Source organism: Chelonia mydas, chromosome 9 (assembly GCF_015237465.2).
Source record: "Chelonia mydas isolate rCheMyd1 chromosome 9, rCheMyd1.pri.v2, whole genome shotgun sequence".
Classification (NCBI taxonomy): Eukaryota; Metazoa; Chordata; order Testudines; family Cheloniidae; genus Chelonia; species Chelonia mydas.
The window spans coordinates 7,825,220-7,849,802 of record NC_057855.1 but is presented as its reverse complement, the minus strand read 5'-3'; the positions used below and the strand labels follow the sequence as shown (position 1 = coordinate 7,849,802).

Sequence of the window (24,583 nt, the reverse complement as noted above, 5' to 3'; positions counted from 1 at the left end):
GTATGGCTTCATAAGCCAGAGGACAACTGGTAGGCTGGATCCCCCAGGATCACTACTGGCATTTCAGCATTGCCAATGGCAATCCGCTGGTCGGGAAAGAAAGTACCTGCTTGTAGCTTTCTGAACAGTCCTGTTCTTAAAGATGCCAGCATCATGCACCTTCCCTAACAAGCCAACACTGATGTCAGTGAAGCATCCCTGGTGATCCATCAATGCTTGTATAATCATAGACAAGTAGCCATTTGTGTTGATGTACTCTGTGGCAAGGTGCTCTGATGCCTAAATAGGGAGATGCATGCCGTCTATCACTCCACGCCAGTTCGGGAACCCCATTTCTCCAAATCCATCCACTGTGTCCTACAAACTGCCAAGAGTCACAGTCCTGTGTAGCAGGAAACAATTAATGGCCCTGCATACTTGCCTGACAACAGCTCCCACAGTGCATTTCCCAATTCCAAAATGATTTCCCACTGACCGGTAGCAATCTGGAGTTGTAAGTCTCCAGAGTGCAATTGTTACTTGCCTCTCCACTCTCAGTGAGGCTCTCATTTTGGCATCCCTGCGCAAAGGGCTGGGGCGAGGTTGGCACACAGATCCAGGAATGTGGCCTTGTGCATCCGAAAATTCTGCAGCCACTGATCCTCATCCCAACCTGCATTACAATGTGTTCCCACCTGTCAGTGCTCATTCCTCATGCTCAAAAGTGGCTCTCCATCATCTGCAACTGCTCCGTGAACACCACCTACAAGCTTTAATTGGTTCTCATTATGTCCCACAGCAATCTTTGTCCTCCAAGAAATCATCACATTCCCCACAGATTCCATTCTTCTTACGACTCTGCAAATACCGGAAGGTCATGCATCCTGTGTTTGCAACACTCATGACAATAGTGCAGAGCTATGCAGGTTTCATGCTTATGTCAGAGATGGCAGACTGTGAGAAGGGTTCATGGGATTTTTTAAAAAGGTGCAAAAAATATGGGATACAGATGACATTATGGGATGAAGATAGCTGCACACTGGGAAGTTGACCCCTTAGTCCCGGAGACCCCTGCGCCGCTCCTTTCTGTCCCACCATGCATTGCTAATATTTCCCAAAGGACAATGCGCTGGATGGCAGCAAGTTGCACACTGGGATATCTACCAATGTTGCAACCACACTGTGCATCGACGAAAGCATTGCTTTTCAGGGGAGGTTGGAATCCCCCACCCCAGCTAACACCCAGAAGCACAAAGACAGCCTTGAAAGCTACATGACATAGACGTCGACTCCATGGATGCTCCAGCCCTGGAGCACACACGAAAAAAATTAGTGGGTGCTTAGCACCCACCAGCAACAGTGATGCTGCAGCCCCAGCCAGGGATCAGCAGTTCCTAAGTAGCCCCACCTACACCAATCAGCTGGTAGGCTACTGCACTAATCAGCTGTTTGGCGGGCTCCCCAAATGCAGCCCCCCCTGCCTATCAGCAGTTCTGCAGCCTCTGGACTGGCTGCAGCAGAGGCTGACCCAGTCCTACTTTTCAGCCCTCAGTGGGGGGTGGGACCCCTCCTCCAGCAGCCTCAGGGAGCTGCTCCAGACAGGGCTGGGGAGGGGGGGAGCACAGGGTTCCCTCTGCTCTGCAGAAGCCCAGCCTCATCAGCAGCAGTGAGATCTTGGTTACCTGGGTCAGGTGGTCCCGCCTCCTATGTAGATCTCCTGGGCAGGCTCCAGCTCCCAGCCGGCTCCAACTGCAGGCAGCACTAGGTGAGTCCACGCATAGGGAGCCTGGCTGGGGGTGTGCAGGGCCCACTGCGGTGGCAGGAGAGGGGAGGCCACCATGGGCACAATTTGGAGGTGATGGGGCATGCAGAATCACTGCCACTGCCTTCCTATATTTCTGCCAGTGCTGAGCTGCTCTGCTCTGGTGGGGAAGGGTCTGTCCACAGGAGTGCCATTGGGCAAGGGGGGGACTGTCCTGGCCCCCCATGATAGTAAAAATCTGGGGGCAAATTTGTCTCTCTCATCCCTCTCTTGCACCCATGCATCCTTTATCCAAAATACTCATTTGGCATGGAAGTTAAATAGGTGTTAACAAAATCAGACAAAACAGAGTTTTTCAAAGTGTGATTTAAAATCCCTTCCCCTCTCCATTGCTCCATTTTCTGTCTCTTGACTCTTGTGATGTTATAATTTCACTAGTTCTCCTATTATCATAGGCTTTGTCTCGACTAGCATTTGTTCTCCTGATGTAATTGATTGCCAGTTGCTTGTTAAGTGACTGTAAATGCTAATCTAGATGCAAACATTTGCAGAGTATCAGGACATGGGGGCTCAGCCTGGGCAAATAACAAAACTTTGTGCTCCAGAACAAACATTTGTGGAGAGCCTCAGTTATTAACACAATTAGCATTCACAGTCAATTAGTTCAAATTATAACAGGACCACCAACTCTAGTCTAGACAAAGCCAAAGCATGAGTCCCCCAGGCTAGACAGGACCTGCATTTTTAATATAAAAGGTGGCAACATAAATGTATCTTCACTCCACAAAACAAACAAACACATAAACAAAACAAAAAACACCTAGGACCCCCAAATCTTCATGCCTTCTTTACACATCAGAAGAAAATCAAACAAAGGCACAGTCTCAGTTATTGCCCCTTTACAGATCACCTTTAAAAATGAAATGATCCTTTACATTCCTAATTCCCCTTTGTGGGGCTGAAAGACTGGATCTGGGTGTGAAAATTTGTTCCTTTCCACCATTGTATGTACATATAGAACAGTGTGCTGGGAGCACAACAGAGTAAGTTAGGGTAAGAAAAAGCTGATTAGGGGGAAAAAGAAAAGGAGTACTTGTGGCACCTTAGAGACTAACCAATTTATTTGAGCATAAGCTTTCGTGAGCTACAGCTCACTTCATCGGATGCATACTGAGTTTTTCCACAGGATGCATCCGATGAAGTGAGATGTAGCTCACGAAAGCTTATGCTCAAATAAATTGGTTAGTCTCTAAGGTGCCACAAGTACGCCTTTTCTTTTCGCAAATACAGACTAACACGGCTGTTACTCTGAAACCTGTCATTATGCTAGGGGGAAACAGGCCCTCAAAAAAACCCTGTCTTGAAAATAGCGACAGGGTTGGTTTAGTAGTCAAGTTTCAGAGTAGCAGCCATGTTGGTCTGTATCCGCAAAAAGAACAGGAGTACTTGTGACACCTTAGAGACCAACAAATTTATTAGAGCATAAGCTTTCGTGGGCTACAGCCCACTTCATCGGATGTATAGAATGGAACATATAGTAAGAAGATATATAGAGATAGATAGATATATAGAGAAGGTGGAAGTTGCCATACAAACTATAAGAGGCTAATTAATTAAGATGAGCTATCATCAGCAGGAGAAAAAAACTTTTGTAGTGATAATCAAGATGGCCCATTTAGATAGTTGACAAGAAGGTGTGAGGATACTTAACATGGGGAAGTAGATTCAATATGTGTAATGACCCAGCCACTCCCAGTCTCTATTCAAACCCAAGTTAAATGGAATCTAGTTTGCATATTAATTCAAGCTCAGCAGTTTCTCATTGGAGTCTGTTTTTGAAGCTTTTCTGTTGCAAAATTGCCACCCTTAAGTTTTTTACTGAGTGGCCAGAGAGGTTGAAGTGTTCTCCTACCAGTTTTTGAATGTTATGATTCCTGATGTCAGATTTGTGTCCATTTATTCTTTTGCATAGAGACTGTCCGGTTTGGCCAATGTACATGGCAGAGGGGCACTAGTAGTCAAGATTTCTGAGGTCGGGGGCAGGAAGAGGTGGAGGGAGGGCGGGGCCTTGAGTGGGGCAGAGCACCCACCTGGAAAAATAAAAGTCAGCACCGATGCTACAGGTAACTTCTCAGCCCTCAGGAAGCTCTTGGTTTCCATCTATGCTTATTTTATTTGAGCAACCCTTGGCTTCAACATCATTTTAGCCAACCCTTGTCCTAATTAGGCTAGGTGACATCACACCACCCAGCATACTTACCGTTGGCGCAGAGCAATGGCTGGCCCAAACTGGGGCTGCAGTTAATGCAGCAGTCCTCTGCTCGGTGTCGATTCTGGATCTGGAAGGTGATGCTTCTGCTTCCTGTCACAGCTTCAAAACCCACTACCACCTCAGACTCCTCCAGGGGATAGATGAACACACCTTTAGGGGGCAGCGGAGAAAGAATTCTGAGGCTGAGACTGCAAGAGCTACCAGACAGAAACCAGCCTGACTCAGAATAGATTCCAAGCTTAGGCTCAACATTCCCAGCCTGCACTACGTGATGTATTAGCTCTTCACCACATATTCTGCTTTAGTGCTGGTGAAAGGTCCTGAAGAGCATCCACCTCCATTTAGCCTCAGCGCTGCTACGGCACCGGCAATTGCAACATCAGCTTCTTCCATGTTCCACACTCCCTAACATGTCTTACCTCTGCTCTGAAGGCAACCCTTCTATTGTGGAGAGAAGAGTTCAGACTCAGTTTGTTTACTCGGTCCATAGCTCCCAACAAGGGGGTCAAATCTGATGGTGGCTTTTGTGATGTGGACATCTGCCCTCTGAAAATTGGACCGAGACTCACTAACTCACTTCACCTCCTAAACCACTGAACAGCCAACACATGGAAACGACTTTTGGTCACTACTCCCAACGTGGACAGAATGGAGCAGTTGACCTAGTGATGCAAGGTTTTGTATCCCAGTTCCAGTCCCCTCTGAGCTAACCAGTCCTCCAACAAGGGATTTTTAACCTTCAGGGTGCAGTAAGGAAACTAAGAAACTGCTCTAGATCCATTTTAGTATCTACTTAATGCATAAGAGGGTGCCTAGCCATTTAAATGCACAACAGCCTGGCTATTTGTCACTTTGTTGAAAGGTGACTGGATCAGTGCCTCCTGGATACAAACCAGCTCAGATTCACCTATGATATGGTCAGGAAGAAGGAAAGCCCAGTGCTTCCACCTCTTCTTAGGGCACATCTTCACTGGCAATGTTAAAGCGCTGCTGCGGCTTGTGTAGTTGCGCTCTAAAAAAACCACCTCCACGAGGGGAATAGCTACCAGCACTGGGAGCGCGGCTCTGTCTACACTGGCACTTTACAGCGCTGAAACCTGCAGCACTCGGGGGTGGGTGGGTGTTTTTTCACACCCCTGAGCGAGAAAGTTGCAACGCTGAAAAGTGCCAATGCAGACAAGCACTTACTCATGGGCTGTGCTAGGTTTGGGAAGGATCCTTTTGCCAATCTAGCATTCATGTCCTGGCTCAAACATGCGTATTCCACTGCCTCCTATGGGAACATGCTGGGTTTGGTTCTGCGTATATCAGTTCCGTATACGGACTGTCCTAGTGGGTCTCCTCCTTTAGCTCACTAAGTAAAGGCAAGAGTTCAAGAGACTAAAGATGAACAGTTAGAGGAGGGTGGGTGCAGCACTGCTCCACACCAAGATAGGTCAGATCTGCTCCTATATACCAGCAATCTGCTAGTTAAGTAGGTACAACTTATTCTTTAGCTCTACATAGACGCATCTTACCTTCTACAGGATCCTCCTCTGAGTTGATGTAAGTGAGGTGAGCAGTGACTCCCAGGGAGTACCCGTTGGCACAGGCCTTTACGCATGAGGTCTTCAGAGGGAGAGCTGTCCAGGTATCTAGAGAATACAATCCTGGCATGGTCTCTAGGCACAGCTACCAGGTCCTGCCAGCTGGGGCTATCAAGAGAAGGTGAAACAACACAAGCAAGCATTGAAGTTTGGAGGCAAGGATGGGTCAGACTGAATGCTGTCTTTAACTATCAGGAGAGCTTCAGAAGTCTGGAATAAGTCAACCGCAAGATTAGAATATTGCCCAATGAAGCTGGTGACTTTACAGTATTCTTCCTTCCTCAATTCCTTCTCACCCCCTCTCTCTGCTTCTTGGGCTTCCATGATGCTTTGCTATCCTGGATCTTCTCAGCTTTCCTCTCAAACTCTCTCCTCTGCCCCCTTTCTCTGTCACCCTTGACAATTCCACTATCTTCCCAATCACCAAAGTGTACAGCCCCGGGGTACTATTCAACTCCTTTCTCCCCTTCTCTCCTCACATCTCAGTTCTAATCAGTTCTTGTTACTTTGTACTCTGCAAATTCTCTACTGTCCTTTCATCTCCATCCCAACCTTCATCTAAAACTCTCACCTGAGCCTTGGTCCTCTCTCACCTCAGCTATTCAATCTTTTCCTCTAGAGATTCCCTGAATCTCATCTTGCTCCCCTCCAATCTATTTAAAGTGCAATACCAAATTCTCCTCTCACACTTCTCTGACCATTCCACTCCACCTCTGAGCCCACTCCTTGACTTCCCCTAGCCTGCTGTATTACATACTTCTCATCCATCATCCTCACCTCCAGGATCACGTATATGTTTCTGCCTTCATTTCTCCTGCTCTCTCCTTTGCTCCTGCTAAGGCACTACCCTAATTTCCCTCTCTGTATCCTTCCTCCATGCCCACCTTCATGCCTTCTCCATGCCATTATGCTCTTATACTTGGAAGAAGCTCGCTCTGCTGATGCACCAAACCACCTCCTTCTCTGCTTTCAAATCCCTCTTCACAATATTTTTTCTGGCAAGCCTTCCAATAATGAGCATTGCACGATTCCTCCAGCACCTCAAGCTCACACCAGCACTCACTAGAGTGGGTCTCTGAACTCTGCATTGTCTGCATCTAGACTTTATTGCAAGACTGGGCCGTCTCATGTTTTGTACAGGGCTGAGCATACTGTTGGTTCTCAAAAAACAATCCTAGGGTAGGGACCTGAGGAAGGTAGCATCATGCTGCCAGGCTGAGCAGCCACTCAGGGAGTGCTCACTGGCCACAACAGCAGCAGAATTAAATGAGCCCACACACTAAGCAGAGTGAGGACTTCCTCAGCCCCTGCATTTAATTGAAATTAAGAGAAAAATCCCAGTTTCTGCGGCCCTTCAGAATGGATTTTGACTGGGAGGAAAAGAGCAACACAAGGACTGATTCTAAGCATGATTGGGATCAAATAGCCATGCGCTTGCTCTCTGTTTATTTTTCCATGTCAGCAGCAGCTGAGCACTCAGCCTAAACTTTCCAATGAAACCAGTCCTAGCGGCTAAGATCTCCAGAGGGGGCCTATACGGACACTGAAGGCAAAAGAAGATTAATCCCAGACTATGCTCCATGCTCTCTTCTCCTGTCTTTAGGGACCGGACATCAGGAGACACCAAACCATACTTCAGCCTCAGAGCACACGCAGTATCTGCTGTTCCCATCCCCGTCAGCCACCCACAAAGGTTACCTGGGTAATTGATAAACAAGTGAAGGGAAAAAACACACAGAGTAACTAGGACAAAACAGAGACTGGAGTCTCTGTTTGTTGGGGGATTAATAATTAACAACAAGGACAACACTAAAACTGAGACAACAGAGCAGGGAAGGAATTGTGGAAGGATGCATCCCTCAGAAACCTGGGATCTCCACAATGCCCTCAGGCAGATCACACAGAGTCCACTTCTGGCCACAGCAGCTCCCAGGCTATGCCCACCTTCCACCTGTGATCACTTACCCTGAGAAAAGCCCATGAATGATACCAAAAGGTCAGGACACCAGCCCATCCCTGAGGCTATCAAACTTTCCCACCCCATTCCTACTTCCAGTTTCCCATATCGACTGAGAGACTTCTCCAAAATTATTGCTCTGGCCAAAGGATTTTCCTGAACAAGATGTGAAATGTAATGTTATTTCCACAACGTGCCTCAAGACTCACATGGAGGGACTGCCTGAACCAACAGGCCTCACTGCTTACGTGAAGGGACTGTTTGGCCCCTCTTCCACCAGTATCCCTCACCCCTTCATGGGAAGAGGTTGCATAGTCCTGGAATAAGAAAAGGATTCTGGCTCAGTGTTCAGCCAGAGCTGAGCTTCTTCGCAGTTGTAAGTGAATAGATCCCCAAACTGGTCAAATCAACATTCCATAAAACATTCGGCTAAGCCATAATGCATCTTCCCTGCAAAGAGATTCCTTGTGTCCTTCTTCTCCAGACACATGCAAGTATTTAGTCTGTGCCCATCCAGCTTGCTACATACCTCACCTCAACTCCCACTCTTGATTCACCCAGAAGCATAATGGATAGAGACATCCCAGCATCACTAGCGTGTGCTATAGATTTAGCTGCTCTGAGTGCAACAGGCCAAGAGAAAAGGGCAAGGCCAGATGGAAACAAAGCATCTGGTTTCATCTCACTCCAGTGGCCTTCATCTCAGGAATTGCAGGTTTATGAGACAGACTGTAATTTAAGATTCCATGTACCCACAACTTATGGGTCAAGGATGCATCTGTTTAGAGCACCTTACACCACTTGGAAAATGGAGACGCTGAAGTGGAGGAGTGATAAACCCAAAACAAATCTGAGGAGACAGAGTTGTGATCAAGTCAATCACAGTGAAGAGAGCAGTGGCTACAAAGGATGCGGACGATGTCCCGGAGCTTTACAGATGACCCTTAGAAAGTACATACAACCCAGGAAAACATAGATTATATGAGATTGCCATTACCATGCCATCCACCTACACATCCCATAAAATGTAATTACCAGACAACTTAGATTAGTGCACAGATCCTAGGATGCTGGGGAGTGTGAATCTTGGTAGTAATCCAGCCCTGGGTGTGGACCCTGCTGCATTTAGGAGCTGGGAGTGTGATTCCTAACACTAGAGTCCTGGAGTGAAATCCTGGCTCTGTTCAAGTCAATATCAAAAGTCCCATTGACTTGAACAGAGCCAGGATTTTACCCTGATGTACAGGTCCTTCTGGGCTCAGGGGCTGGGAATTTGAGTCCTGGCACTATTGTGGTGCTGTAGTTCCAGGTGTCATTAAAATTACTCTGAGGATGATCACACCAGGTTAGCATTAGAGCTCTGGTGGGGTTCTAGAGCACAGTCATCCTAACAGGGAACTGCCAGAGGGACACTCCCACTGCTCAAAGTGCCAGCTGGCATTGGGAAGCCAAGCTGATGTACATCTGTTCTGATCATGCTCTCACTAGGACCCCTTAAGCATTAGCAAAGGGAAAAGAAGGCATCAAGCAAACCATAGGAACCTGAGGGGGGCTCAGACACATTTTCACCTCAGAGCCACTCCACTTGTTCCCAAGGCAGTGTGCTTAACGCACAACCAGCAAGCCCGCTATTTGCCAGGCCTCTGATTGGCCAGAGCTCCATTTAGCTGTTTACCAGGGACTTACCAGAGAGGCTGTACTGGCTGCTTTTTATCAACAGTCTTTACATTTATTCTACCAAAGTAAACAAGTCCCATCTGGTCCTCTCATGTTTTATGTAGGCTGCAGTGAACCAGTTGGTAATGAATAAAAACAGATCCACAGGTCCTCACCCTGTCCCCGCCCCCACTCTTATTGCCCCACTGGGAAGCAAATGGTCTGTGGCAGTGACTGCAAAGACTATGGGTTCTTGCTGCTCTCTCCACAGCATCTCCTGCAAGACAGGTCAGGTCCCCTCACATGAGCAGGGTGCCAGCCCCTTTCTCTTATTCTGGATTGCCTATCAAATGGCACAGACGGAAGTACAACTTGCTAGCTCTTTCTGCCTCCTACCCCACTCCTGCTTGTCACTTCTACCTAAGGGAGCTGTTGTTAATATCTGTTTCAGCTGGCACGGGAAAGAGAATCGTAATTTAAAGAGCCAGCATCCCTGCTATGGATCAACTGATTCAGAATCCAGGGGACTAAGCTGTGTGTTGGTAAACAGCCAGGGAAGGTGAGTGGTCAACAGCATCTGTAGTAGATATTGAGAGAAGGGCCAAATCCAGGCCTACTGTAAGGAGGTGGAAATCCACTGAAGACAACAGAGTTAAATCTACTTAAACCAGATCTGAATTTGGCCCAGAGCGTCTGTGAGATCAGGCAATGATAATGAAGTATAAGATAGTCTAGCTTCTTTCATCCACGGATCTCAGAACTTTCATTTAAATATTCATTAAGACTCACAATATTCCTGAGAGTTTATTCCTACTGTATTTTTAAAAAATAAATAATGAATCCCAAAGCACTTGCCTGACTGTATTCTAGCTGGAGTGATGGGAATAGTTAAGGATGCTCAAGTGCTTAGAGCCTGAAGGGTCATTTTCAGAAGCTTGTAACTTTGTCAAACTTTTGCATGTTCTGCTGAAATTCAGCATGTATATTTCTGTCTAATTTTTCCAAGTTATAATGATTTTACATATGCAATGTTTTTTTTTTTAATATGTAACAATCTGCCAATGCTTCATTTGCACTACACACAGGTACATAGGCAAACCCAGTGGAAACTTCCACTGAAAAGGTGATCTCATAACATTACAGTCGACTTTCACATGCATGTGTAAGAAAGTAAAGCAGGAAATCAATTTTAAGGCCATGGTGTTGCGGGGGGGTGGGGATATTGTCTATGATGGTGCATGGAGAATGAAGCCAGGGCTTCTACCTCATTGACTGCACATATTATACAGGACAGAGCTTTCTAACACTGAACACAATAAAGAGGTTTTGTTCTTTGTAAAAAAGTAGGAAATTTCACACAAAAGGGGTTGATCTTAAGCTGGTGAAAATCAGGGCAGCATGCCAATTTACATCACCTGAGGAGTTGTTCCATACTCTTTAATTGCATGTTCACATACTATTACTTCCCCACAGACCTAGCCTCATTTAGTGACCAGGCTGTACATGGAATGAGGCAGGAGTACAGAGGACCCAAACTTCATTCGCTGCTGAAGTTTTGTAGCATGTAACAAATTAATTCAAGGTCCATAGGACCACTGCCTAACTCATTGTAGGAGTTGGAGGATGAGCAGTGTATGGGCCCAGAGGCCATAAACTGAATGAAGAGGATAAGAATAAATATTGAACAGCTGCCTCGTTCACTGAGCAACAGCCATCTAGCACATTGTGTGAGGCAGGGATCCTGCAGAAAAACTGTATGTATAATTACAGATTATCATAAGGCACACACACAAAGAAGCAGATCTAAAGTTGTGCAGGCAGCCTGACTTTGAATGCTTCACTTTGCAACCTTAACACTTTTTTTTTTTAAAGTAGGATACATCAGGGGTGCTGGAACAATTTGTATAGTGGGGGTGCTGACAGCCACTGAACCAAACTGTAAACCCTGTATGTGATGGAAACCATTTGAAGATAGAGGTGCGGCAGCACCCCTAGTTCCTGCACCTATGGAATATATGGGAATTCCTAAACTCACCTGTGATATCACTCCCAGTCCTGGGGTGGAATGTAACCCGGGGTGGAATGTTTAACAGTGTCCAGTGGCAATGCAGAGTAGTTTAGGGCAAGACATGAACAGAATGTTGTGTCCAACTGCCTCTGCAGGAGCAATTTGGGGAGACAGAATGTAATTATCCATGCTGGAAGTTAGCCAGTCAAACCCCAACTCATGCAAAACCAGCCTCGGGATCCTTATTGAACACAAGTGGTTAGGACTTTGGTTTTACTCCTCAGCCAAAAGACAGAACCTCCAGCAGCACCGCATCCACCGCCATTAACTTTGCCTGAAGAAACAACTCCAGATTGTTCCCTCCTATCAACTTTCTGCTACTAGTTTACTGTCTCCTTTTTATTGGTGTTGTCTCTTACTTGAGATCCAGAAGGCTAAAAGCTATGCTGACCCACCAGAGGGGATCCAACCGTTCTGAGCATGTGTGCCAATATTGGGGTGCAGGTGGAGAGTGAATTCCCTTCACAGCTCACGATAGGGGGGCCCCCCAGGTCTAGCACGGGCACAATAGATCCTCTTGTACCTAATGAACTCAGTTTCCACCCAGCCCAAGTTCAGATGTTTGTACAACGGCCCAGATCCTCAAAGGTATTTAGGTGCCTAATTTCCATTGGTATCATTGGGAGACAGGCACCTAAATACCTTTAAGGATTTGGACCAAAGTGCTCATGTTTGTCTTTTTGTCTCTAGTTGTCTCTCTATCTAACACACTCTGCACTGTAGGTCTCACAGACTTACCTGAAAATAAAGGAGGACTTGCCTTCCCTAGCAGTGCTGGAAATCAGTCCTCTCTCCTGCTTCCCACCAGGCAATATCCCAGGAAATCCCCAAATCACCACACTAGGGTTGAGCATAAGGTCATTGACGACAGGGTCAAACCAACCCTCACAGGTGCAACACAACACTTTGAGGAAAAACAAGGACAAGGGTGAATGTGCAGATAGCTGTGGGTGAACACACAAAATTGCCATGTGCCCACACTTACAAGGCACCCACAAGTAGTGAGCATAGGCATTCTAGCTCAGCTTGCTGACGGCTGAACGAGGGGGAGGAGTCAGGCACAGTGGGGTAGTAAGGGGAAAGAGAATTTTCCTAGAGACTCCGTGATAAGGACATTAGGTTAAGCAGGGATTATCCCGACTCTTTGTGGGCTGCACTGAGACAACAGTCACCAGATTTCAAAGAAGCAGTCCCCACTGGTGACTGGCAATGCTCTCTACCCCACCCCAATGCTTACCTACTTGTGTTCGCTGCTGCTTCCGACTGGCAAAGAGGGAAATTGTCACAAGAGGTGAAATAAGGAATGCAGCCCTGAGTCCATTTAGACAGAGCCACCCACAAGTTAATACACACATCGGACATTAAAAAATGGGGCCTCCTGCTGGGGGCCCCCATCTGTTCCCAACCACATTGCTCAGGTGGCCAGGGAAAAGCGTCAGGTTAAAGCGTCAGACACAAACCAAGAAAATGCCTCAAAGTCTCTTTGACTCATGATGCCCCTTCATGTCCAAGTCACTGAATCTTAGGGGAGAAACTCACCTGAGCACCTTTTTCATGCAGACTGATCTCAGACAAGCTAAAAGTCTCCATCTCTGCATGGGCGGTGGGTTAATAATAGGCCAGGGGAATCTCTGCCTTCCCTGAAGCCACTTATAAAATACAGATCTTTACAACAATAATCAAATGCCAGGAAACAGAGAGAACTTTCTTTTCAGCGTACCATCAAAGCTGCTAATTCTCATGCCATTGATCCCCAAGCCCAGTAACTCTTAGCAAAAAAACCCCCACAAAGACACCCAAGCGCACTCTCCCCACTTCTCAGCAAAACCTGATGAGCCAAAGCAGTGCTGGGGAAGGTGGGGAGAGGGGAAGGGCAGGCTCCTCACTCCTCAGGTATCAGGGACTTGTACAGTATAGACTTGGGAACATTTGCTAATATACTATGACATATTATCATAAATAATTAAAACTACACTTGCCAAATACTTAAGGACATGTCAGTCTGTGATGCTACGGCCTTGACTGGAGGGTTATTTCATTGTGTTCATTTGCTTTCTTGCTAATTTAGAAAATTTATTACCAGTCTGCAATGAGTCTCCCAGACAGCCATGAAAAACATAAGCAAGCAGAAGTCACACACACATTCCGTTTAGGGAGTCGCTGACCACAATTTACCCCCAAGGGTTGCAGGGGGGCGGGGGGGAGCCTGAGAAAGCAAAGGTCTCATATCTATCCCCCCCACACCAGACCTTGTTCAAACCTCCCATTTTCTGACCTGCAAAGTTGCCAGGCAGGACTGAGTGTTAAGCACTTACCTGGAGGATGATGACAGAGTCTGCAGTCCCAACTCGCCCAGCTTCAGATGAATTAAAAACACATAAGGAGGAGGAATGAAATCAGCCCCGTTCTGGATGGTGTCCTGCCTGGGACACTCACCAGAAGCCTGCTCTTTCCCGCCTCTCAGGCTCTTCTTTCTCCTCTCAAGAGGAAAATGATGTGTTTCCTCCTCAGCCTGCTGTCTCTCTCTCTCTCCCCCCCTCTCACTGCTGCAGAGTCCCTCTCTCTCTGGCATTGGCTTCCTCAGTACTGTACTACATCTCTTCCTCCTCAGTGCCAGAGGTAAGGGAGCTGAGCAGCTCCAAGCCCAGCCTAATTAAAGGGCCATACGCACTGGTCTGGCAGCAACTGGGAGGGGATGGAGCTGCTCTGCATGTGCTGTCTTGCTTCTCAGGGGGATGGTGAACCTTGCCAGGAGTACTTGAGGGACAGGCAGAAAAGCAGTAGGGAGCTACAGATTTACACACACAACAAGCAGATTACAGCAGAGACAAGCCTGATGATCCTTTTGACCCTATCTGCAGGCCCAGCTCAGAGGTGTCAGGACAAATGCCTGTTAGGCAGAGGGACGTGATCGTTCCCCTCTATTCGACATTGGTGAGGCCTCATCTGGAGTACTGTGTCCAGTTTTGGGCCCCACACTACAAGAAGGCACTATATTTGCTCTTTCCCAGTCTTCTAGAATTCTCCCGTCTTCCATGACTTTTCAAAGATAATTGCTAATGGCTCAGCTATCTCCTCAGTTAGTTCCTTGAATATTCTAGGATGCATTTCATCAGGTCCTGATGCGTTGAAGACATCTAACTTGTCTAAGTAATTTTTAACTTGTTCTTTTCCTATTTAACCTCTGATCCTACCTCATTTTCACTGACATTCACTATGTTAGATGTCCACTCACCACCAACCTTCTTGGTGAAAACCGAAACAAGGTTGTCATTAAGCAACTCTGCCATTTCCACATTTTCTGTTATTATCCCCTCCGCCCCCATTGAGTAGTGGGCCTACCCTGTCCTTTGTCTTCCTCTTGCTTCTAATGTATTTGTAGAATGTTTTCTTGTTACCCTTTATGTCTCTAGCTAGTTTGATCTCATTTGTTCCTTGGCCTTTCTAATTTTGTCCCTACATGCTTGTCTTATTTGTTTATATTCATCCTTTGTAATTTGACCTAGTTTCCACTTTTTTTTGATTTTTAGATCATTGGAGATCTCCTGGAAGATCTCTTGGGTTTTTAGATCATTGACGATCTCCTATATATTCTGCAGTATGGTTCTTCCTCACTCCTATAGAACATGTATGCTTAGACCTATAGCATATATACTGCAATATGCTGCTATTTCTCTTGCTCATTCACCTGCACATCTACTAATGTGATATATGCCATCCTGTGCCAGCAATGTCCCTCTGCCATGTACATTGGCCAAACCAGACAGTCTCTACGTAAAAGAATAAATGGACACAAATCAGACATTAGGAACGGCAACATACAAAAGCCAGTAGGAGAACACTTAAATCTCCCCGGACATTCAGTAACAGATTTAAAAGTAGCCATCCTGCAACAAAAAAATTTCAAAAACAAACTTCAAAGAGAAACTGCAGAGCTACAATTAATTTGCAAACTTAACACCATTAACTTGGGCTTGAATAGGGACTGGGAGTGGCTGGCTCACTTCAAAAGCAATTTTCCCTCTCTTGATATTGACACCTCCTCATCAAATATTTGGTGTGGACCACATCCACCCTGATTGAATTGGCCTTGTCATCACTGGTTCTCCACGTGTAAGGTAACTCCCTTCTATTCATGTACCAGTATATTTATGCTTGTATCTGTAATTTTCACTCCATGCATATGAAGAAGTGGTTTTTTACCCACAAAAGCTTATGCCCAAATAAAGCTGGTAGTCTTCAAGGTGCCACCGGACTCCTCGTTGTTTTTGTGGATACAGACCAACACGGCTACCCCTCTGATACTTCAAGTAGACTAATGTAGATATTGAAGAGGAATAGGGACAGGACGAATCCCTGTGGGACTCTGCATGTGAGGGCTCCACAAGACGGAGCAATTGCCCATCACCATTCTCTGGGTCGTGCTGGAGAAGAAAGATTGGAGGTATTACGTCGCTGCACCATTTACTCTATGTCACGTAGGTGAGTCAGCAGCACCTTGTGTTCAACTGTGTTGAAAGCTGCAGAGATTGAGCAGCATCCACACTGAGACATGGCCTACATTCGCTGCAATGAGGAGGCTGACGTTTGAGACAATTTGCATTGTCTTTGTGTTGTGCCCTGTCTGAGGCCAGTTGCAAAGCATCCAGGATATTAACAGAGGTCACATGATGTTAGTGCATGTTTGTCGTATTTTCTTGATGATTTTGCCTAGGAAATAGCAGCTGAAGATGGGGCACTAGTTTGAGAGAGAATCTGCACTGAGTGCTGTCTTTTTTAAGGACTGTGTTAACCATTTGCATTTTTTTGAGACTGCCATGTTTGCCTCTCTAAACAATGCATTGATTATTTTAAGACACAGTTGTTCTTTGCTGGCTTTCACCAGCCAGTAGGTGCAGGGATCAGTTTCGTTGGTGGTAGGTTGAATGTTTCTAAGGGATTCCAGTGCTTCATTGTGAGTCATGGGACAAATCTCAGTCAAAGGGGTCGGGTGGTTACTGCCATCTGGTTCACTACCAGGTATTCTGCCTCATGTATTCACAGTTGATCTTTTCTGGAAAGTAGAAGACCTTGCAGTTGAGGCATGTGTGTCTGATGTCTCACTGATCCAGTCCAAGTTGATTAGCTAGTTCACTCTGTGGAACAGCTTTGCCATCAGTGATTTTGAAATTCTGGTTCTGCTTGTTACTGCAGTGACATGGCCCTGCAGGAAGTCTTTGTGCTGTCAGTGGATGGATCTGTAACAAGCGTTCTAATCTTTTGCCCATGTTCTTCATCTGATGCAGTTTGTTGGTAAACCATGGTGGTCTAGTCAGCTTGAGGGCAGAGGGCAGGATGGGGCAACAGTGCTGACCACAGTAATCAGTAGGTGATACTATCTTACTTGCTCATCATCACCACCTTTGCTTTGCAGTTAGTTGGTCTAGGGTGATCTGAAAACTTAACATATTCCAAAGTTTTTCATTAGTAAACTGGGTTTTTCTTTCACTTCCCTACTGCGATAAAGGGAAGACTATGATATTTGCTTAGATGAGGCAACTGTCTCACCAGGACAGTGTGAAGATTGTGACATCAATAATATCTATTAGGATGAAGATCAGATCTAGTGCATGCCCAGCTGAAGGTTTGGATCCAGACACTGTATGGATTCCATGCAACTGAGGAATTCAGATATTATGATGTATTTGGTGTTGTCTAGGTGTAGGATACAGTCACCAGAATGATGAACCTGAGTGATTCAGGCACTCTGCTAGGCAACAGGTCCATTAGTTCCTCCAGGAAGTCTTCATCTGGAGGTCTGTAGATCCGGAGGTTCCTTTTGTCCCTAGCCTTGCCAGACCATATGGACGCAGGTGAAAGCTTTTGGTTTCTAGAATGGGGTATCTTCTGTATCTGAGGCTGGAGGGGAACAAGACTGCTATTCTGCCTTCTCTTTCCTTTTTACCCTTTCCTGGGAACCTTCTCAGTTTGTACTGAGTATTTTGGAGGAATTAGGGGAACTACAATGGGACAACAGATAGTTTTAAACAGATGTTACTGGTGCATGCAAGGTCTGGTGTCCCATCCAAAACCAGATCACAGATGGTGCTGGTTTTGTTGGTGACCAATCTAGCATTCATCAGCATGAGTTGCTCTCCTGTGTGCTAATTCTCTACACATCATATACTGCAGTATGTAGGTAGGAATAGCGGTCAGTAGGTTTCCGGTATAGGGTGGTGTTTATGTGACCATCGCTTATTAGCACCATAGTGTCCAGGAAGTGGATCTCTTGTGTGGACTGGTCCAGCCTGAGATTGATGGTGGGATGGAAATTGTTGAAATCATGGTGGAATTCCTCAAGAGCTTCTTTTCCATGGGTCCAGATGATGAAGATGTCATCAATATAGCGCAAGTAGAGTAGGGGCATTAGGGGACGAGAGCTGAGGAAGCGTTGTTCTAAGTCAGCCATAAAAATGTTGGCATTCTGTGGGGCCATGCGGTACCCATAGCAGTGCCGCTGATTTGAAGGTATACATTGTCCCCAAATGTGAAATAGTTATGGGTGAGGACAAAGTCACAAAGTTCAGCCACCAGGTTTGCCGTGACATTATCGGGGATACTGTTCCTGACGGCTTGTAGCCCATCTTTGTGTGGAATGTTGGTGTAGAGGGCTTCTACATCCATAGTGACCAGGATAGTGTTTTCAGGAAGATCACCGATGGATTGTAGTTTCCTCAGGAAGTCAGTGGTGTCTCAAAGATAGTTGGGAGTGTTGGTAGCGTAGGGCCAGAGGAGGGAGTCTACATAGCCAGACAATCCTGCTGTCAGGGTGCCAATGCCTTAGACGATGGGACATCCAGGATTTCCAGGTTTATGGATCTTGGGTAGCAGATAGAATGCCCCAGGTCGGGGTTCCAGGGGTGTGTCTGTGCGGATTTGTTCTTGTGCTTTTTCAGGGAATTTCTTGAGCAAATGCTGTAGTTTCTTTTGGTAACCCTCAGTGGGATCAGAGGGTAATGGCTTGTAGAAAGTGGTGTTGGAGAGCTGCCTAGCAGCCTCTTGTTCATATTCCGACCTATTCATGATGACAACAGCACCGCCTTTGTCAGCCTTTTTGATTATGATGTCAGAGTTGTTTCTGAGGCTGTGGATGGCATTGTGTTCTGCACGGCTGAGGTTATGGGGCAAGTGATGCTGCTTTTCCACAATTTCAGCCTGTGCACATCGGCAGAAGCACTCTATGTAGAAGTCCAGTCTGTTGTTTCGACCTTCAGGAGGCGTCCACCTAGGATCCTTCTTTTTGTAGTGTTGGTAGGAAGGTCTCTGTGGATTAGTATGTTGTTCAGAGGTGTGTTGGAAATATTTCTTGAGTCGGAGCCATCGAAAATAGGATTCTAGGTCACCACAGAACTGTATCATGTTTGTGGGGGGGGGGGGCAGAAGGAGAGGCCCCGAGATAGGACAGATTCTTCTGCTGGGCTAAGAGTATAGTTGGATAGATTGACAATATTGCTGGGTGGGTTAAGGGAACCATTGCTGTGGCCTCTTATGGCATGTAGTAGTTTAGATAGTTTAGTGTCTTTTTTCTTTTGTAGAGAAGCAAAGTGTGCATTGTAAATGGCTTGTCTAGTTTTTGTAAAGTCCAGCCACGAGGAAGTTTGTGTGGAACGTTGGTTTTTTGTGAGAGTATTCAGTTTTGAGAGCTCATTCTTAATCTTTCCCTGTTTGCTGTAGAAGATGTTGATCAGGTGGTTCCGCAGTTTCTTTGAGAGTGTGTGGCACAAGCTGTCAGCATAGTCTGTATGGTATGTAGATTGTAATGGATTTTTTACCTTCAGCCCTTTTGGTACGATGTCCATCTGTTTGCATTTGGAAAGGAAGATGATGTCTGTCTGTATCTATACGAGTTTTTTCATGAAGTTGATAGATTTCCACTCCATACGGCTAAATGCAGTGCCTTGCATAATGACAGGTTTCAGAGTAGCAGCCGTGTTAGTCTGTATGGTCCCATAAACACCACCCTATACCGGAAACCTACTGACCGCTATTCCTACCTACATGCCTCCAGCTTTCACTCAGACCATACCACACGTTCCATCGTCTACAGCCAAGCTCTACAATACAACCGCATTTGCTCCAACCCCTCAGACAGAGACAAACACCTACAAGATCTCTATCATGCATTCTTACAACTACAATACCTACCTGCTGAAGTGAAGAAACAAACTGACAGAGCCAGAAGAGTACCCAGAAGTCACCTACTACAGGACAGGCCCAACAAAGATAATAACAGAACGCCACTAGCCATCACCTTCAGCCCCCAACTAAAACCTCTCCAACGCATCATCAAGGATCTACAACCTATCCTGAAGGACGACCCATCACTCTCACAAATCTTGGGAGACAGGCCAGTCCTTGCCTACAGACAGCCCCCCAACCTGAAGCAAATACTCATCAGCAACCACACATCACACAACAGAACCACTAACCCAGGAACCTATCCTTGCAACAGAGCCCGTTGCCAACTGTGTCCACATATCTATTCAGGGGACACCATCACAGGACCTAATCACATCAGCCACACTATCAGAGGCTCGTTCACCTGCACATCTACCAATGTGATATATGCCATCATGTGCCAGCAATGCCCCTCTGCCATGTACATTGGTCAAACTGGACAGTCTCTACGTAAAAGAATAAATGGACACAAATCAGATGTCAAGAATTATAACATCCATAAACCAGTTGGAGAACACTTCAATCTCTCTGGTCACTCGATTACAGACCTAAAGGTCGCAATATTACAACAAAAAGACTTCAAAAACAGACTCCAATGAGAGACTGCTGAATTGGAATTAATTTGCAAACTGGATACAATTAACTTAGGCTTGAATAGAGACTGGGAGTGGATATGTCATTACACAAAGTAAAACTATTTCCCCATGTTTATTTCCCCTCCCCCACCACCTCCCACTACCCCTCAGATGTTCCTGTTAAATGCTGGCAATGGCCCACTTTGATTATCATTACAAAAGGTTTTCTCCCCCCACCCCCGCTCTCCTGCTGGTAATAGCTCATCTTAAGTGATCACTCTCCTTACAATATGTATGATAACACTCATTTTTTCATGTTCTGTGTGTATATAAATCTCCTCACTGTATTTTCCACTGAATGCATCCGATGAAGTGAGCTGTAGCTCTCGAAAGCTTATGCTCAAATAAATTGGTTAGTCTCTAAGGTGCCACTAGTACTCCTTTTCTTTTTGCGAATACAGACTAAAACGGCTGCTGAAATACTCTGAAATACTGCTGTATGCTACCCTCCACAGTGTATGTACTGCAGCATACCACCTCCTATAATGTATATACTGCAGTATTCAATCTCCTGCACTGTTTGCATATATATATTGCAGCAAGTTAACACTCATAGTTATGTTTGCTAACTCTAAAGTATCTACATTGCAGTATGCCACCAAATGACTCCCAGCAAAGGCAGAGGTGTACCAAACACACCTGGAGGGCATAGACAAACAGTATCTACAGCACTGTCTGGGTATGTGGGGTATATAATTTATCATAGGCAGGGCGGGTAGCACTACCTATTATTAAGGTTGCCCAACACTTCCCATTATAAAACCCTGTTTATAGTTATCATTTTGCCAAACTTTAACATTTAGGGTGAAATTTTCCATGCCATATGTCTGCCTCAAAATGCTTGAGCTGTTTCTGAGAATGAGGTTGGGAGAAAATACATTGTTTGCCCATATCAAAAAATGCTGGCAACCTTTTCTTTCAACACAACCCCCATGTTTTGGAGCAGGGACTTGAACCACACTGTGCATACTCCAGCTTAGGGCTGAGCAGGATTTTCCCTGCAATTGCAGCTCTGGGTGGCTCTGAACTGTGCCGGGTTTGGGCACCTGAACTGAGAGCAGGAAGATTGTCTCTTCCGTGCTCTCAGTGCCTCCCCTCCTTGCCCAGGCAGCACAGAAGAGGAAGCTGCCTGAGACAAACGCAGAGACGACAAGAGCCATACCTGCAGGTGGATGTTGGGAGTAGATTGGGGCAAGGAGCCTGGGGAGGGTGAAACAGGAACTGGAAGCTGGTGTGGGAGATAGGGAAACTGGAACTGGCAGTTCAGGGTAGGAGGAGAAGGACTGGCCGGTAAAGGAGACTGAAACTGGGACCCATGGGAGAGACTGGACCAAACTGGTCAAAGAATCAGGGTCTCGTTGGGTAAGAACCTGGGGCTGGGAGCCAGGAGGTGGCAGAGAAACTGAGATCAAATGAGAAGTCAGGGAAAGACTGGGACTGGCTGGGCAAGGAGACTGGTACTAAGAACCAGTGGAGCAGTATAAGGAAGTGAGGGGAAGATTGCTTATGGAAAAAACAGCATGTGATCATGTAATTAAAGATGCATACACACAAGAGGGCTGAATTAAGGTTGCACAGGCAACTTTAATTCTGGCACCTCCTAATTTTTAAGTGCTTGACTTTGCCACCTTAATAATGTTCTTTTAATGTAGTTTTGTGTGTGTAATTATTTACATATTGCCAAAAAATGTGCTAGATGCTTGAACAGTTAGATTAGGCCATCTGAGATACAATTTGCAGAACCAAATCCAGTATTAGGCCAAAAGTTGTATCTATCCATGAAAGTGGCTCTGATTCTGATTTCAACTGACAGGTGTGTTTATCTGGTGGCTCAAAAAAGAAGAGGGGAAGACCAGAAAAGAGGGCTGAGGGACAAGAAGACAATGGGAGGAGAGGGAAAATTCAGCAGGAAAGAGATATGAAGGTGCTGGGAGGAGAAGAGAGGGAACGGAAGGAAGGAGAACATGAGGAGAGACACAAGGAACAGAGTCGGATGATCATATCTCGCCATCTATATCATGCTACTGTGAAACTGCCACTCCATTTCTGTATGCAGTCTAGTTGTAGCCATGTTGGTCCCAGGATCTTAGCAACACATGGTGGGTGAGGTAATATCTTTTATCAGATCAACTTCTGGTGGTGGGAGAAACAAGCTTTCGAGCCACACAGAGCTCTTCTTCAGGTTTGGGAAAAGTACTCCCAGAGTCACAGCAAATGCAAGGTGGATTGTTTAGCACAAGTAGACAGCACATATTCTAAGGGACCAAGGTAGAATGGCCCATTAATGCCTCTGCAGTCATAGGACAAAAAGAGGGTATTAGTGGGTTATAAATTGTTGTAATAAGCCTTCTGATCATGTTGGAATGGGATGGCTCCTCCCTCCCACTCTCCATTGTGCTAAATTATTGCACCTTCCCCCCCCCTCCCCATCTGGATTGTGCTGAAGTGGGATGTCCCCTTACTTTCCCATCTGAATTGTGCCAAAGACAGAATAAAGGAGGTGGCATGTGCTCAGCAGCCAGAAGAGGAACATGCCTTCTAGGGTGGCAGGACATCCCTCTGCTCCACAGACTTTTAATCAAGGAAGCAAATCCCACACAGCTGCTGCAATGCTCCCATGGCAACTGTTATTTTGCCTTTTGATATGAACCAGCAGAAAGTGCAATTGACAAGGATCTGTTAATCTGCAGCTTGCCTGAAAGGAATAAGGTGTTCCACAGAGCTCACATGGCTGCTGTAGCCAGGAATCCAGAGGAGTGGAGCACAGCAAAGTGATCCTGCAACAGCTGGTGTCTATAAAACAGGCTTTCCCTAGCCGTACTCTGAGATACAGAGCATCCTTCATCTTACTGGTCAACTTTAACACCACCCCTGCAGGGATACAAACAGCCTCCAAAAAAAAAAAAAAAAAAAGGAGGGGGAGTGGGGGGGTTGGAATGTTTTGAAATGATGGATTTTCTACTGTTGACTTTGAGAGCAGAGCTATGCAAATGTGACATTGTCAATACATTTGATCCAGAGTGAAATTTCACTTTTTCAAGCCTAGTTTTATGCAACAAAATTTGACACACTCTAACCCCCAACCCCCCAAGGAAACAAAGAATATTCCTGGAATTTCCCCCAGGTAAAAGGTCCTCACACTCATAAAATTCACTTTGTCCACATAAAAGTTGAAGCATAAACATTTTCAGTTTTGGTGAGCAAGGAGACAAGTCTGATTTCTCATTGGTGGCAAGACTTCCACAAACAGACAGGATTTCACTCTTCCTTCTGCTTGCCAGTGACTACGAGCAGCAGGCTCATTTAAGAGATGAGCCTCTTTGTGCTGCAGCTGTACATTCAACATGGCCCAGTCACCTGTCTCTGTAAAACACATGTCACGGCTAGCCTTAAAGGGCCTTATATCTGCCTATTTTGCCAAGCGCTGTGCTGTTCTCTGTATATTTGAATGAATGACTCCCTCTAGTGGGAAAATCCAGCTATGCCCATTGAAAAGGATCTAGCACCCTGTAAACGTTTTCAGTTTCATCCCTTGCTGTTCAACTTCAGAAATGAAGTTGCTGTTGTTTCATCCCTTGCTGTTCAACTGCAGCTGGTAATTACTTAGCATTAACCATAGGTAGGGATGAGCTCCAGCAGAGACAAGGAACTCCTCTTCACAAGCACCCTTCCCTTCAAGCACTACTGTATTACCAGGAATTGCTGACCTTATGGTGCTGTGAGTGATCTGCAGCACAGGGCTGGGCCTCAAGAAAGTGAGGAATTTGTCTCCTGTCACTCCATCAGTCTCTCTCCCCATCAGCTCCCCCATCACATTGTCCAGCTCCCTTTGCTCCAGTCTCAGCACCATCACTCTACTCCCCCTGGATATTTATGCAATGTGGGGCCCATCTGCTTTGGAGAGATTTCATCCCAGACTTGATATCCTGGCTATCCCCCCACCTCCCATCCCCGTGTGGTACCAGATCCCTTCCCTCTAACAGCTGCCCCTCCCCGGGCCACCAGGGTTCCCCCCTGTGCCACAGTCTTCTCAACTGCCCTTCCCTGTGACATGCTCCTCCCTCTCTCCTTCTCCCAACCCCCCCACCCTGTTCCTGTGCCACGGCCCCTCCCTCTCCCAACTCCCCCACCCCCTTTGTGCCACAGCTCCTCCCACTGCCAACTGCCCCCCCCATCCTCCTGCCACAGCCCTTCCCTCTCCCAACTGCCCCTTCCCTGTGACACGCTCCCTCCCGCCTTCTCCCAACCCCCCCCATCCCTGTCTCACGGCCCCTCCCTCTCCCAACTCCCCCACCCCCCTTGTGCCACAGCTCCTCCCACTGCCAACAGCCCCCCCATCCTCCTGCCACAGCCCTTCCCTCTCCCAACTGTCCCTTCCCTGTGATATGCTCCCTCCCGCCTTCTCCCAACCCCCTCCATCCCTGTCTCACGGCCCCTCCCTCTCCCAACTC

The 24,583-nt window shown here is 46.4% G+C and overlaps 1 protein-coding gene across 4 annotated transcripts in view; it reads right to left on the bottom strand.

Moving 5' to 3' along the window:
* Positions 1 to 14,021, bottom strand: part of VWA5B2 (von Willebrand factor A domain containing 5B2) — a 45,358-nt gene extending 31,337 nt beyond the window's left edge. For 2 of the 4 annotated variants that reach the window (XM_037909668.2, XM_043523031.1), the window contains exons 1-3: positions 13,596 to 14,020; positions 5,531 to 5,707; positions 4,002 to 4,163 (exon numbers count right to left, since the gene is read on the bottom strand). In XM_037909668.2, the coding sequence (XP_037765596.1) occupies positions 4,002 to 4,163; positions 5,531 to 5,669 (301 nt within the window). In that variant the 5' untranslated portion in view covers positions 5,670 to 5,707; positions 13,596 to 14,020. Of the gene's footprint in view, positions 1 to 4,001; positions 4,164 to 5,530; positions 5,708 to 13,595 lie in introns of all 4 variants that reach the window. The other 2 variants (XM_043523030.1, XM_043523032.1) reach the window with 2 other exon arrangements.
* Between the last annotated feature and the right edge of the window lie 10,562 nt (positions 14,022 to 24,583).